General features: G+C 41.9%; 2 protein-coding genes and 1 non-coding gene across 3 annotated transcripts in view; 1 reads left to right on the top strand and 2 right to left on the bottom strand.

Moving 5' to 3' along the window:
• Positions 1-496: 496 nt before the first annotated feature.
• On the bottom strand, positions 497-12,252 carry LOC117945088 (nucleolysin TIA-1-like). The gene is made up of 12 exons (XM_034872348.1): positions 11,988-12,252; positions 11,105-11,201; positions 10,765-10,863; positions 8,363-8,417; positions 7,909-7,996; positions 6,944-7,019; positions 6,616-6,724; positions 6,426-6,521; positions 5,108-5,192; positions 4,535-4,673; positions 3,379-3,533; positions 497-1,884 (listed from the first exon to the last, which is right to left on the bottom strand). The coding sequence occupies exons 1-12, from the start codon at positions 12,014-12,016 to the stop codon at positions 1,746-1,748; spliced, it is 1,167 nt and encodes a 388-aa protein (XP_034728239.1). The 5' UTR covers positions 12,017-12,252; the 3' UTR covers positions 497-1,745.
• A 312-nt stretch (positions 12,253-12,564) lies between these two features.
• On the bottom strand, positions 12,565-12,635 carry trnag-ccc. The gene has a single exon. It is a non-coding gene; the product is annotated as a tRNA-Gly (tRNA).
• Positions 12,636-13,743: 1,108 nt separating this feature from the next.
• Positions 13,744-16,355, top strand: part of rchy1 (ring finger and CHY zinc finger domain containing 1) — an 8,898-nt gene continuing 6,286 nt past the window's right edge. The window contains exons 1-3 of the mRNA XM_034872202.1: positions 13,744-13,999; positions 15,924-16,043; positions 16,152-16,267. Coding sequence (XP_034728093.1) covers positions 13,949-13,999; positions 15,924-16,043; positions 16,152-16,267 — 287 coding nt within the window. The 5' untranslated portion in view covers positions 13,744-13,948. The remainder of the gene's footprint in view (positions 14,000-15,923; positions 16,044-16,151; positions 16,268-16,355) is intronic.

The raw sequence follows: 16,355 nt of genomic DNA, 5'->3' as shown, positions 1-16,355 counted from the left end.
TAGCTTAGATTTGATATCCCGGGGGTCACCCAGTAAGAGCGTGCGCCCCATGATGGCCGAGTCCTGCAGCAGGCCGGGCTTAAATCTGACCTGTGGCCCCTTGCTGTGTGTCAACCCCCCCCATCGCTCTATCCCTTTCACTGTCAATACACTACAGAGTAAAAAATAAAATTCATCATGATTCTCTGCCACAATTTCTACTAAGTAGTTTCTTCACTAAGTGTGAAGTTTATTGCACACATGAACCATAACAAAACAAAACTAATTGGCAGTAGCAAATAGATTTTTTTGGGCATATTTTATACAGTTTGATTAAAACTTAAACGAGAATCAAAGTCATAAAAAAGTTAAATACATTCTTTTTATCAAAATAAGCTATTCAAAATTTTTATTGTGACCAGGGTGAATCGAGATCACGATTTAACAACGATTAATTGTGCAGGCATACATGGAATAACAAACCCCTCCATGAGAAACAGACAAACGCATGATGTGGTTTATGTGCGTTAGCATTTTAATTGGACAAAGCAAGAAAACATTGATTACAGTAGCAGAGTCATCAGTTCTCAGGGCTAACACCTCTCCAAAGGGTTTGAAAATGTCCGTAGGCACTGCCTAATTAAAAAGAGTATCTTGTCAGCTAAAAGAAACCAGCTCTATAAGGCAACAGTTACAATGTAGGCCTCCCCCATTCCTCTGGCAAAAAGAGCAAGTGTAAGGGTTGAATCCACTCAGATTTTGCGTTTTCTATATAAAATACTGGCGTTTCAATAGATATTTAAAAACCATCATAAGTGTCAAACATGTTCACCCTTTAACATTTGAATTGTGTCAAATTTAAAGAATGCACTGCATGGCAATGCTGTTTTATCCCTGCATGGAAGAATCGTGTGTTGCACTGTGCCAGTGTCACAATAGATAATGCCACTCTGCTACGTACAATGTCAGAGTTAACTGTCAAGTTATCAAAACAAAAAAACAAAAGAGAAAGCAAGCACCCACAGTTAACAGTAGCATTTTACTTACATTGTTTCAAATGAATGGTTATTTACACGTGGCGAAAAAGATTTGAGGCTGTCCGAAAGATATGAAGGAGAAATGGAATGCAAAAAAGGAAAACACCTCTTGGTAGTCAAATTTGTCCAAGTACAAGAGAGGAAAAAAACTGTGCAATATTTATCTGCCCTTACAGAGAAACAGCAGTGGCAACAATCCCTGCAATTAATTTTAATTATGGAGAAAATGTGACCAAATTAAACGGATTTCCATTCCTCAAAAAAAAAAGTGAAGTTCACAACTTAGCACAACTCGGACTTAAACAGTCTCTTTAAAAAAAAAAAAAAAAAATCTCTCGGCGGCTGTCTGAGAGAACAGATGTGAAAATGTAAGCAATTTGTAAAACCAGAAAAAAAAAAATCCAAAAGTTTCTCCTTTACAGTTTTATACTCATTTACAGTTAACTTAAAAATGGTAAGCGCCCTGGTTCGTGGCCAGTCTTTCCTACCACAAAGGGTGTAAATACCTGTGTGGGTCGAATCGCTCCTCCTTGACTCCCGTCACCCCCCACCCCCACCCCCCGAAATCCCATTTACATCTCCTATAGACGTCAACCTTCCCATTAGGTTCCACGTCCCAGTAAAAGTCTTAGTCCTGCCACAGTTGTAGGCGGTGTTACACAGCCCCGAGGGGCACCGTACAGCCAATAAGAGGCTGAGGGTTGACAAATCTCCCACCCTGCCCACTTATCAGTGTGTGGGGTATCCTGCGGCTCCCATACCCGGCTGGTTGGCTAGCATACTCCCATTCAATCCCTGTGTAGGCTCCATAACCCCACCGTTACTGATGGCGCTCATGCCAGTCCACCCAGCACTGGCCGGTAAGTGACTGCAAAAAACGAAGTAAAGAGAGAGAGAGAGAGAGAGAGAGAGAGAGAGAGGAGAGAGAGAGAGAAAGACAAAATGCCAGCAGGTTAGAAGAGACAAGGCGAAAGGGAGCTAAAAGGACGGTTTATACCAGAGCTACTAGAATCTGGACAGGCTAGAATGCGAACAAGAAGGCAAACAGAGTTATCAGAGGTTGTGAGGGTGAGGCAGGCGGGGCAAAAATCAGGCTAGCAAAGAAAGTGGAGGGCTCTTTGGAGGGGCCAAAGGTAAGTGTCATTTGATTAAACATTGGTAGACAAACAGATATAGAGCATAGCGGCTAAGCGCACCATTTATACCCCCCCCCCCCCCACCAACAGCTAAACACTGACAATCCACACTGTATACAACAGTGTGGATTATCTAGACTCGTGTTGCAACACTTCTACATTTGTAACAAAAAAACGTAAATTCCCACCTAATTGACATGTTGCCTTTTCTGATTCATGTAATGAAACTAAATTCTAAGTTCAGTGTGGAGATAAGACATCTTGTATAGGATATAATATCTTCAAATTTCCAGTCAAGTGAGGCCTAGCCTCTTTCTCTGGAATTGTGCTTACTGTACATTCAACAATCACACCTTTGTACACCAAGAAGTTTAGACTGTCAACAACATATGGCCTCTCCTTTATTTTTCTTGGGTGCACAATATGTCACTGCACATAGGTTGTCTAAATAAAAACAAAATTTGTTAACAACCTACAAAAGATATTTAACATGTCCTACAGACATTCACATACAGATGTAATCCTCAGATAAATGTAGAAATGGATCAATGAAATCAAAAAGGGAAACAACGTAAAAAAGCTATGACATGAACGTAGACATACAAAAACAACTGCACAGCCTTCCAGAGCACGGTCCTTACACACAGGCAATCGGACAAAATGGGACGTGACTTCTTCATTAACAGACTTAGCCAGGTGGGGACAGGAAGTGAAAACTTTGTTCTGGGCTTTTAGCATTTCTCTTGTTCAGCCACTTTAGTCAGTTATCTTTAAATCTAAAATTCAAGAATTAAAGCTGTAGCCAGTTTAAGCCAGTTTTTTTTACAATCATTTTTGGAACAGACTGCAGTTTTGAACCATTATGGGCTATAATTCAAGTGACAAAAATCATTTTGGAACAAACCCCATTAGTTAGTATTAGGATGTGCACAGTGAGCAGTAGTGACACACTGAAACATGATTTACAACTAAATTAAAGTTCAGATTGTCGTGTGTGTATATGTGTGTGAGTGTGTGTGTGTGTGTGTGTGTGTGTGTGTGGGGACTTATTTCTCAATCTCCTTGAGATGAGTGAATTGAGGGGCCGGCGAGGGGGGATTGGGCGGGGGAGGGGGCGCCCAGCTCCCTGGTGTAGTTCTCGCTGCACCGGTCTTGCAGGGGGACTCTGGTGGAGCGGAGTAGAAGGACACGGTGAGGGGGAGCCCTGTGCACACCGTGCTACTTACTTAAAGCCCTGCTGGTTCCAGGCTTGGCCGTAGACGTTGTAGGTGGGGACCTGCCACCCATTCGGCACGTACTGGCTGATCTGGGGCCCGTTACCGTACCACTGGCCCCACTGGCCATAGGGCTGTGCTGCCGCAGGGAAGCTCATCTTGTTCTGCTGTAGGGTCAAGTACAACAAGTAGAGTTTAATAAATAAAAAAAACTGACCGTGTATATTGTTCCCCCAAAAGTTGTTTAACTATATGTGCAAACCAAGTATAGAATAGTCAAAGAGAAGGAAAACTGCTCAAATATAAGAAGCGTGCGTTTTCTTTTGAATGAACTAATCCGTCTGTAAATCATAAATAGGGTTGCCTTGTGAAAGCCGGTGAGTAAGCGGCCGGTTTCTACACGACCGAATATCAACACAGATTTTGGTGCTAATTCATTGTGTGCTGGTCTCTGACGCTTTGAAACAGACGTTAGAGGAAACGGTAGCCTCGCTGCATTTGGCACTAGTTAACACTTCACTCGACAGCAGGTAGTGTTAGCTAGCAGCTGAAAAACTGCTGACAGCTAAGCGGGGTAAAGTGCGACTGTATTTCACTGGAGAGGATCCCAGCAGCGGGACTTTACTCAGTGTGCAGCTGCCGCTTTTGGAAAAACAACAGACATGGTGCATTCAAAGTTATTGTAAAATACCCTATTACCTTGTTTTTTTAAGTATTGGTTCAGGCACCGGCACAGTTTTAAAAGTATCGTTTTAGCTCCAATGTTGGGGAAAAACCCAATCTAGAACTTTCACATGCCCGGGTCCATGTCTCTGAGTATGTCAGTGGCGGGGCCGAGGCTTTAAAGCAACAATTAAAATGGAGGGGGGAGGAATACTTGTTTTATGTTCAAAATACATGCACCATTTGAAACTGCTGCTGTCCAATTAAAAATGCACTTGAATAATCGCAGGCTGGTTCATGTAAAGCTCATACCTCCCTTCAACATGAAACCAAGTCAAGGGGACAGAAGGCAGTTAAGTCCCTTGTTATTATGGGGTTCACCTCTTTCTGGGTTATGGTTTCTAATAAAGTGATGCTATGCGTTACACGGACCTGGGATACACAGCAGCACCAACGTGCATTATGCCATCTAATGGTTGGCATGTACAGCATAGAGTGTCCTTACCTGGGGCATAGGCATCTGCTGCATCGGGTTCATCATGTCTGGGGTCTCTTTTCCCCAGTAGCATTTGACTATGTGGCCCTCTATTGAGGTGCCATTCACTGACACAATGGCATGGGCTGCTGACTCATGGGAGTTAAACCTGGACAAAGACGGGGTGGGTGGGTGTAAGGACAGGCTGGTGTTGTAGATAAATATATTCATATCTATTTGAAAGACTACAGTATGTATGTAACTCCATTCTACTATGCGAGCATCTAACACAAATGTTATCTAAATACCACTGTAAGGGAATGTAAGTAATTATTCTTGCCATCTGCAACCACAGGAGACAAAAAACATGTATGTGGATGAAATGCATGCCGTTGACATGAATGAAAACACGTTATTTCAGTGGTTCTCAACAAGGTCCTCTGAGCCCAGAACACTAAATTATATTCTCCCTAAGTTCAAAGTGGCAGCCCTTGACTATATGGCAAGAATATAATTCAGTAGGACTGCAAATTGCTGAGGACCAGGTTGAAGAAATGGCTCATCATTCTTAAAAGAAAAAAGTTTAGGTAAACTTCCACATACCTCACAAATGAATAGCCTTTGTCGGGGAAAACTCGGATTTCCATGATTTGTCCAAAGGGAGAAAAAGTCTGTCTCATCAGTTGTTCTGAAGGCCAAACAGAAAGGGGACATCAGATAGCGTCTCTATGCAACCATTCTGCACCGATCCAATATTAAGAAGTTAGAAAAGTCTCTTCCACATGGTGGAAGGACGGTATAAGGTGCCAGGAATACAATAATATATAACATAATTCAACAACGGTCCAAGGTATCACCATCAGGACGGAAAAAGTTGGATCGGTCCCTAATTATGATCCACAATTTCCAATGAATGAAACCCACTACAAGGTATTTTCTGTGTAGCCCCAGCTTAATATAGCTTACGTCTACATGTTACAGAAGACATACTAACACATATTCACTCCGACAAAACATGGCTAGTAAAGTTTATTTGGAACGACCCTGTGACTCCATTTTTTTTGGCAGCAGGTCAGTGTGCCAAGCTTGAGGACAGTAATTCTTCTAACGGTCTGTTGCTGCCGTGGGAGGTGAGAGCCAGCGCAGCCGCTGTGAGCCCTGGTCTTGGCTGACTTGGAGCTACTAGCGCCGGTAACTGAAACGCCGTCTCTAGAGCTGCTGTCCTACCAGTGTAGTAGTCTCCTGGCGCCGGAGAGTGAGGCCGACGGACCGCCGGGTTTTCAGCTAGCTACTTCTCTTCTCATTTAACAGTACATTTAGCAAATGAAGCCCTCCCATATTGCTTTGTTTCAGGCTACTGTAGAGCTTATGTCGCGTGACAACGCGCTTTCCAGGGGAACGCAGCCGCCGAGGCTTTCGTTCTGCTGGTCAGGCTGAGAGGAAAATTGACGCCGTAGTTTTTGTTGCTTGACACGGCTTTGCATGTGATTCAGGTCCTGTCACTGATCCAGTCGCTCATCTTCAGAGTGGAGAGAGAGCATACCGGATGTCGAAGAGTTGGGTAACATTTAATCTCGCCGCCGCAAAATGTACACAAACGGAAACACTGATATAGCACATTGGTCATGTTCATTCATTAGGGAATATGTCATCCGCGGTAATGGTATGGCTCTTTCATGGATCGTTACTTTTTTTTTTTCTCAACACCAATTGAGTTCTATCGAGTTATAAGCTGTGGCTACACAAATTATACTTAATAGTAGGATCAATTTATTGCTGGCTTTGGCTTCATTGAAAGAATGCAGAACAATGACAAAAAGATCAAATAAAAACATTTCAATACATCTCTTTGAACCCCTCTGATACTGACAGCGGTAGCATCAGGTAAATACAGCAGTGTCATACTTCTAGTATTCCTTACCTGTCAGTCCTGTGCTGACTCCGCCACAATACACAGTGCAGTTACTGGGACTGGACTGATTCACTACTTCATCAAAGGATAGGTGTTTGGAGTTACCTGCCGGGAGAGACGGGAGACATTTTCTACTGTGAATAGATCAGTCCGACATCCTGCGTAACTGAGCTAAGCATGCAGAGTCATGACAACGCACTTTCATAGGTGGTCTTTGGGGCGGGGGGCTTTCTTGTGGCCCAGTTGGTTCGAATCTGTCTGCCTCCTAACCACTGCCCACCCATCTGCTGAATGGCGTTCTCTGCATCCTGGAACGCAGAAAGGTTATTCATCAAGCTGGAGTTAATAACATAAAACATACATCCTTTAGCAGGACAGAACACAGTAATGTGGGAGGAAACAATGCTTGAAAATGTCTAATGTGTCTTCAAAAGAATATGACAAGGAAAAGGTTCTGTTCCTTTTACTTAATTGAATTACAGGGAGGTTGCTCTAAGGTTAATCATTTGTCATGTCTTTGTACTTGCCCATTTGTTGAAGAAAGAGACAAAGCCATAGCCTTTAGATTTCCCTGTAGCCATATCTTTCACAACACGAGCATCTCTGTGAACAAACGCACCAATAGGAGGACATTATACACATGCAACACAAAGCTTGACAGTTCTAAAAGTTTTAAAACAATGTTTGGTTGGTAGGTTCGGGTACCGACACAAGGTGCATCTGATGCTCCAAAATGGCCATTAAGAAACATGTGATGCTAGTTAACATTACACCTGGCAACATGTAACGTTAGCTAACAGCTGGATTAAGCACGGTTTAAAAGCTGACAGCTAAACGTGTATTTCACTGTAGAGGATTCCACACCGGGACGTAACAGTGTGCACCTCCGTTGTCAGAATAACAACACAGACGGTATGTTTAATTAAAGGCCCCATGGCATGAGGTTTTTAACACTAATATGCGCTCCCCCAGCCTACTTATTTAAAGTTCCCCATGCCAATCGAGACTTATTCATTCACAAAGAAAATGTGTGTCCTTAAAACGTCACTGTTTCCTTCTTCTTCTTTTTTAAATGTAGGCATTAAGATCAATTTCCAAAATAGTTTTTTATTCCTCAACTTTAAAATGGGTGTATAAACTTATGCAAGCTATAATAATACATTTTATTTGTAATGCACTTTACATTTCAGACTGCTACAGGTAAGACCATAAAAGCAAGATATAAACACCAGTTTAAAACACATAAATAGTGCATTGACAATATTGTGCGAGGTTAAAACTCATAGGTTCTGCTAAAAAGAAATGATTTTAGTCTTTTTTTAAAGGTCTCAATAGTTTGTGGTATAGCTACTGTATGTAAACATTTAAAAATTGTAGGATCATTTTCTTTATAGGTGCTATAGGTAAGAGGCACAACAGTGTATAACAATATATCTTTTTCTATGGTCAATCCTTGATTTAAGCATGGTCATCAGTAATTCTTAAAACTTACGATATCCTGCCGAATGGACCGAAAGCAGCTTTGACGTCTTCTGTAGTTATTTCTGGGCTGAGGTCTCCAACGAAGACGTGAAAGTGATCTGGGGGGGGGGGGGGGGGGGGGGGGGGGGGGGGTTTAGAAATTGACATGGTTTAGAAATGCTGGATGTTAGAATACACAATCTATTTCAAGCTTTATAATTTCCCCAGATTGTAACTTCCTGTGTAAAAGTGCTGATTGAATCGGGGAAGGACAACAGGAGACTCATGCTGGTAAAACCACATTCCATGTAAGTGAATTTTTTGAAGAGAATTTTAAGACTACACAATACGTTACCATACATGCAATGGAAATCTTTTTCATGTGATTTTGGATCTTTCCAATTCACTAACATATCACTTATAAATCAGATGTGTCAGTGTAATAATGTAATTAATTATCCCCAGTGACATGTCCTTGTACTTACTACTTGTGTCTTTTTTCTGGCTGGTTGGCGTCGTGGCCCAGTTGACTTTGACCTCCTGTGGAGAGAGGCGGAGAAAGAAGAGGCCAGGTGGGGTATGTTTACATAACTAACATTAAAGACTACATTAAAAGAGTAAATTATTTTAAAAATGTAGTGCTGGGCGGCATACCGATTCATCTGGAATACTTGTTTATATTTCCTGTACACACTGGTGCATAGCCGTTAAGGGCGCTACTGTTAGGCTAAGCCATGAGTCCATTGAGAGGGAAGCCCTTAACTGAGTTCACCTCTCACACAGGCATAGAACTTTTAAAACAATTAATAACCCACAACATTTTTTTCCCCCCCTCAAGATTTTGGCGCTTTTCCCTTTCCGCAATAGTGGATAGACAGGAAAAGGGGGGGAGAAACAGGGGGTGACACGCAGGCTGGATTCAAACCCGGGCCGCTGCAAAGGCCTCAGCCTACATGGGGCGCACGCTGGGAGCTAGAGGCGGCCCCAAACCAACTAACTCTCTTTGAACAGAGTAAAACACCATGGCACCCAACAGTCGGTTACACAAAACAACTTGTGACACTAATAATTACCCTAATCCATTTACACTGCCTAACGGAATGCTGGGTAACGTTACAGCTGCTAGCTAGCCATTCTGTTAAAAGCCTATGCAAGTATGTGGTTGGTCCAGAAAGACGGGTTCAGAACAAGTATTAAATCACCAGATTTGACTTCAGCCAAACTGCTTTAACGTCTTAGGCTAAGAATAGTATAGATTAAAGGTCAAAATCTGACTTGAATGAACCTAACAAAGGGCTAAAGCGATTCCATAAACGGTGCATATGGATTTAGATCCAGTGACCTAGTCTTTATCCACGACGTTTCACTGGGATTGCTCCGGTGCAGCAGGAGATTTTGCCGGATGCACGTATTTTCGGCCAGTGTCCGTTACCTTCTTCTTCCTTTGTGTTGGCTTTCTAACCTGCGGAGTTAACTGGTCCTCCGATCTCTGCAGGGTAAATCCAGACAACTAGCTAGACTATCTGTCCAATCGGAGTTCTCTCTTGCACAACTAAAAAAAACTTTAACATACATATAAAATAATTTCCTTCCAGAGGCTATTTTGCGGCAGCACCGTGGCTCTGCCCGGCGCTTAGCGCCACCCACGACGACTGCGATGGGTTTAAAGAAAGGCCAACACAGTTTGAGTTTTAATTAATTTGGTACGTAATTTTACTTTTATTTGGTAGTTGTAACGTGTACATTTGTCATAGTTACATATTGTTATACTGTTATTTTACATTTCACCTTTAATAAGTTCCAAGGTTATAGTATTCAATGTTACATTCCAGCTATAAAACTTCCATCCCTGGGGGAACAGGTCAGACCGGCACTATGTAATGGCTGACAGAAAGGACTTAAAAAGAGATTTAAATGCAACATGATGTGGTGCCTTCTAAAATGTCCAGCGAGTTGGTGCACAAAAATTAATCTTATATCAGATCTTAAATAATTTAACAGAAAATAGACTGCAACTGGTCTGCTATTCATGACAACAAAAAATTCTGATTTGGTATTTTTTGTACAAAACAAAAACAAAGAGTATGGCCATGATATGTAAAACAGGGGCATCAATGCCATGTTGAAACATTATAATGGGAGGCCTAACCCAATAACCAATGCAAATACTAGTGAAAGGTATCTTATCTGTTGTTTTTGCCGGTGAAGTGCACCTCACCTAGTGTAGATGTGCAGTTCAGCGCAGTCATTTGATTTTCCAGTTCATGTCTTAGCACTGAATCCAGAAACTCAACTCAATAGACCATCTTGCACCACTTTAATATTTTTTGTTATATTATATTGGTCTTTTAAATGTTGCAGATTAAAATGTTAATGTTTGCTCTATTGTTCTAGATAACCTGACTTCATCCAGCTCCTCTCAGACTTTTTGTTTTGCTATCCTTCCAGTGGAGCTTACATGGTCTTAAAGATTGACAGTACAGCTCTCATCTGTTCAGAGGATCTCTAACTTATATTTCTGTCATTATTTTTTCTTTCCAAACCTCACTTTGCTTGAAACACTCGAGCCAAATAATGGCATCATTACTCACACCTAACGCAATAAAAAAACTGGTCCTTTATGGAACCAAAATTACAGACAGCGAGATAACTTTCTGGCAGTCGTAACACTGAAATATTCAAGATCTGATCTGGACCCTGGCTCCAGCAGTTCCCCTTTTCATTTAAAATACCCTATCCTATGTAATTAATGTAATATAAATGCCACCAGTCCACTGGTTTTATTTTTTATTAATATAAGTTAATTATTTCAAGAAGGCACACAACCTAAATTTCCCACACCAGAAGCCCACCCGTCCCCACTCACCCTGTAGACACGATAGCTTACCTTACCCATTATTTTCCTTCCATTCATGGCTGCCAATGAGGCAGCAGCATGCCTGTGGTCATAGAACTCCACAAAGCAGTACGGATCATTTCCAGCCGTCTGTCAACGGGAAACAAGACTGATATTAAGTCCACAGCAAGGGTGACAATTTGATCACTGCAGATGACAAGGGCCACCTACTGTAGTTTGGAGTGTCATGCCTGACATAATAGGCTGAGAGAGGAAAACCAATGTCAAGCACATATGTAGATTTAGATTAGCACCCCCACCTTTCAGGCCACTGTTTGCCACTGCCATCTCCTATTGTGAAACCATATATACCTGAGAGGATAACACTCACATCAACTATCATTTTACAGCTCTTGCAGGGTCCTATTTGTGTGAAGACCTGCAGAATGAGGGGCTCGGTGACATCCCTGGACAGATTCCCCACATACCTGCAAACAAGGAGAGAGATTGGGTAATTGAGTCTTTGTCAAACAGGAAGTAGCATGCAAACAAAGGCTAGTTAACCGGGCTAGCTACAACCCACAACAATTCCTTACATTTAGCTACATAAAAACAATGATAGTAGACTACATATTATTGGGGGTGGTCTCACTTTTACACAGACAGCTCGGGTATGGTCAGACTTACTGGAGCTGTCCCGGGCCGTCTCTTCGAGCGTTGACGTGGCTTGTCTGCCAGCTAGCTAACGCTAAAGATAAAGCTAGCCGGTTCAATAGGGCCTCATGCTAAGTGGGTTGGCTGCTAACGGCAGTAAATGACATCCCTTCCGCGAGGGTGTAGCTAACGCCTTTCTATTGCTAATAAAAGGCGACTCTTTGAGTGAATAAGGATATGATTCAATGAAAACGTGTGCATTTTACAAGAAGTGACCGGCTAACCTTAGCTGCGATTGCATCTTTGGCTAATGATACCTAGCATTAGCTAACCCTTCGGTTTCATTTTCAGGCGAGTTATGGTTCCGTCTATTTATATGACTAAATCTAACTGAATTTTAGGTTCAAAACAAAAATATGTCAATGTATATACGTCTTAAAGTATTAACAGACGTCGCTATGGACGCCATGAAATGATGAAGCGAATTAAATGCCCGTTTGAGACTAAATTAGAGGGTTTTTCAGTTTATAATTGAAACAACAACGTGGAAACATTTCAGACGCGCCGTATCACAAGGAGCGTTCCCATTCCAGGACATAGACAGGACCGCTGCTACTCACAAGGTTCTGGGTTGATCGTCCTCCATCATCAAGGTTTAGTGGTCGCGTCCTGAGAGGTCTTTAATCCAATGACATACAAATGGTTTGTGTTGAACTTGAGCGAGCGCGAACGTAAAGGCTATATCTACTATTTAATGATTAAATCGGTGGCCGATTCTGCTCTCACACACACCGCAGACAGCCTCAGTCTGATGCAAACAATAGGAAGTTGAAGATGGCGGAGGAGCGGCGTCAGCAGCGTCAACCTGCGCGCTGAAATGAAGCCAAAATCAAGCCCTCTTACTCCCACACACAAGGATGTGAAGCATATGGCATGAACTGGAAAAACAGCGAGTTTTGTAGCTTTGCATAACTGTGCAGAATAATAATTTATCGTGGCCAAAGCTTAATCGACCAAGGTGAACAACGTTAGGGAAATTACAACTGAGAGCATCTGGGAAATACACGTAACCCGGCAAGTTACCTGCAAAGCAGTTTACTGGAGCCTCATCGTTTGCACTTACAGTTCAACATATAGCTAGCTACTTGTGTGACATTGAAACATTTTAATGTATGTTGATTTCCTGAGCAAAATACGTGCGCCGCCCGGGAATCGAACCCGGGTCGCAAGAATGGGAATCTTGCATGATACCACTACACCAGCGGCGCAGTCCGGTAAGCGTTGGTGGGGTATTGTATTTATAGTAAGTATCGTACTTGTCATATTTACTAATCTTGTGAAATACATGATGTATTTTTATAAGGTTAGTAAGGTAAAGGAAGGCAAAGAATGAGAAAGTCGAAAGGCGAAGACAAGCATTTGATACTGCTGTGTGTTAAACAGTAATGTAATGTAATTTATTCAGGGACAATGCACAATGAAACATTAACTTTGTATAAAGACAATGTGCGATAAATTAAACCATGTAGTACAACTGCTATTTCTCGCCGGTAGTGGGCAGGTAGGTAAATCTGTAAACGGTCACAGGGCAAGAAATGAAATAGTAGTTTTCCTTAAATATTGATGATTCCAGTTTCCCCTATGGATCACCGATCCATATCAGTCACGGCCTGGAACTATGGAGCAAAGCCTTGTTTTGCACTTCCAGTTTCATATTTTTAGTCATTTAAAGACAGATGGGGTTTTACTTTGAATAATCTCCAAAATTATTCAGTAAAAATGTAAGATTTTCAGTATGAGTGTAGTCAAAGATTAGATTAGATAATACTTTATTTATCCCATACGGGGAAATTCCCTTGTTACAGCAGCATTTTATTATTATTATTATTATTATTATTATTTTATTATTACAATAAAAGCAAAACGAACAAACAAACACACAAACAAACAGGCAAACAACAGTAAATGAGCAGAGGGTAGAGTGAATGTAAAGTGGCGTCAAATAAAGGTATTATAAAGGGCGGTTGACACAGGAAAAAAACAATATTGCAGTGTAAGTAAGTCACGTTCAAATTAAATTAAATATGTAATTAAAGTAATGTAGCAAAAGTAGGTAACAATAATATAAATTATATTTACCTGTGACCATAAATAATATTGAAAAAGTAGGTAGGCTAGTAAGATGTCCTGTACTGTAACATATTAGTTATTGCCTGGAACTATGTACCACAGTCTTTTTGTTGCACCATAAATTTAGGATTTGACGTCGTTTTAGTCTCGAAAGGAGGGACTCAGTCTTATTTAATAAAATCTCAAAATGTGTACGGTTGAATTGCTCGCTTGGGCCGTTTGAATGCATTTACCGTAGGTGCTAGAGTAATAGCGCACTACAAATTTAGTGTCTGCGGATGTGACCACGGTAATCCGAGTGTGTGCTTGCTTAACCGCAGTTGCTTCACCAAACGGAAGAGGGCAGTAATGCAACGTCTACGCCGTCAAAAAGCATAGTCCAAAAGAGGAGAAAAAGAGAAGAGGGGGACCTCGTCATCACACTAGAAGAAGAACCAGTTTTGGAGGAAACATGGCTTCCCCTGCCGGTTGTGAGCATTATGTGCGCAGCTGCTTATTGAAAGTGAGTTAACTTCTTAATGTGTTGTATACTTAAATTTGCTACCCATGTATGATGGAGGCCTATTGGTGTTGAAAATGCCTCAATGTGACAGCTATAACGAGTAGTGCTACTGTTTAGCTCTGGTAGCAACCACTCACAGCTAACTAACCTAGCTAGTTACGTTACTAGCCGTTTGTCGTTACGACACATTAGTTAACGTTAGTGTCCTATACGTTTCTTCTAAAACATTAGGGGAGTTTAGTAAGGATGTCGTTACTCACTTCCTGGTGATTTAATTTACTACACTCACAGAACTGCCAACTTTTCCCAAAACCTTGGAGTGAGATTTAGGGGGGCCAACCTACATTTTGCTGCGTACAAACCAATTTCTTTGGCTCTTTCAGCATCTTTATCCTTCAGGGTCTAAATTGGGATTTCTTATGTGTGGGGGTATGGTAGGCTCTCCTTAGGGGGGTCTGGGGGTATACTCTCCCTAGGGGGGTCTGGGGGTATACTCCCCCAGGATTTTTTTTCGAAAAATAAACCATTAAATGGCACTTTCTGGAAAGTTTTGTGCAAAAAAATTGAGAAATCAAGTGTTACATGACATGAGCCTTTGCATTGTCGTAGTATCAACAGGTATTAGGGCATTTAGCATTTACATTATATACATTATTAACTTCTTATGATACAAGATCTGACCCAGATAATGTGCAAAACATAATTAACCACATGAAGAGACAGTAACATATGTCAGTAGCAACAGCTGAGATGTCTTTTTTGGGTCTGTGGGGAACAGGTCCAGTGGTCCCCGGTGTAGGGACCAGGGACCCAAAGTTAAATTAATGGTGAGGGATCAACTAAGACCACTGAAATTCTAAAGAATGAGAACCACTGAATTATATAAATTCTAATCCTTTAACCTTTGTGCCAAGGCTCAGTCATGTTTGGCCCTCATCCTCTGGGCCCCACTTACTGTGTTTAAGTTTTTGGGAAAATAAAGACTATTTGTTCATTTTATAAAACATTGAATTATTTATTTACAGTTACATTTAGAGAAGCACAATAGTTGCCCAACGTTGCAGTATCGTATAGATAGTATAGTACAGTATAGTACAAATAGTATAGTAGCCTATATATAGTATAGTATAGCTCAGATGTGTTTCATCAGATTTCTGCTCATGTTTACAACTTTGTGCACTCCTCCCATCTCTGTTGTCCGAGATTTGGAGAAGTGTAATATAGTCTGCTGTGCATGTCATTGCTCCGCTAATTAGGTGGATCTCATTCAGACCGTCTGGCAGACACAGAGGCCCATTTGGGTCTCTGTGTCTGACTAAGTTTAGAGGTGGCTGTACGCTGCTCTTCATCGGAGGTCTACGTGGACGCAACGCTTCCCTGCCCACAGCAGAGCGCGTCCGCTACAATGAACTGAAGCTGCTACACTACCAGCCGCGCTGCTCACCTCTATGTTTACAGAGAGAGTGGACACGAAGCGACGGACGGGTCTGTGATACTCAGAGCTCATACATGAAACCAGGGAAATGCACCTGGGATTGCTCGTGTAAAAAATCTTTTCATTTGCAACAATTCGAAAATTCCACCGTCCACAGTCTCTGAAAACACAACTAGTCGATCATAAGTGGCTCAACAGCCTGATCCATAGATAAAGTCATCTTTCAGAAATTTGACCGACCGGGTTGCCACTTCAGCGGGGGTGTGGCGTGTGAAACCAGTCAAATGTGTGTGTCTTACGGCCAATGCGTGAGAGTTGGCAGCCCTGCACTCATGCCTACAAATGGAGCATGAGGCTTTCGTTTTACATTTCTGTAAATGTCCATTTTTGTTGCAGCCATATTCAATTTGTTGTTGAGGCTACCCTTAAATGTAAGCATAAACTGTGATATGACTATGGTTGATATACCTGTGTCTACACACACTGCAGGCCCCCTGCTGTGGTAAGCTGTATGTGTGTCGGCTGTGCCATGATGCAGAGGAGAACCACCCGATGGATCGGTTCCAAGTCCGAGAGGTGCAGTGCTCTGAGTGTCAAACAGTGCAGCAGGTAACCGATACTGTCAAGCTGTAGCAGGACCACTCAGGGATCTGCCAATACTGTCCCTTTTGGTAGTTGGGTCTGTAGTTGTGTAAGTACAGATTCTCACTCTTTTAGGCACAGCAGACTTGCCAGCAGTGTCATGTGCAGTTTGGGGAGTATTACTGTGACATTTGCCACTTGTTCGACAAGGATAAGAAGCAGTACCACTGTCAGCCCTGTGGAATATGCAGGTGAGCAATAATTTAATGTGTGTGTGTGTGTGTGTGTGTGTGTGTGTGTGTGTGTGTGTGTGTGTGTGTGTGTGTGTGTGTGTGTGTG

Source organism: Etheostoma cragini, chromosome 5, assembly GCF_013103735.1.
Source record: "Etheostoma cragini isolate CJK2018 chromosome 5, CSU_Ecrag_1.0, whole genome shotgun sequence".
In the NCBI taxonomy this organism is placed as follows: domain Eukaryota; kingdom Metazoa; phylum Chordata; class Actinopteri; order Perciformes; family Percidae; genus Etheostoma; species Etheostoma cragini.
This window is presented reverse-complemented; position numbering and strand designations above follow the sequence as displayed.

Excerpts from the sequence above, each read along its gene's own strand:
- LOC117945088 (XM_034872348.1), bottom strand. The coding sequence starts at position 12,016 with ATGATGGAGGACGATCAACCCAGAACCTT. Across the intron at positions 7,997-8,362 it reads CCAGAAAAAAGACACAAGTA|ATCACTTTCACGTCTTCGTT; the intron begins GTAAGTACAAGG and ends CCCCCCCCCCAG. Across the intron at positions 6,522-6,615 it reads CCCAAAGACCACCTATGAAA|GTAACTCCAAACACCTATCC; the intron begins GTGCGTTGTCAT and ends CTCTCCCGGCAG.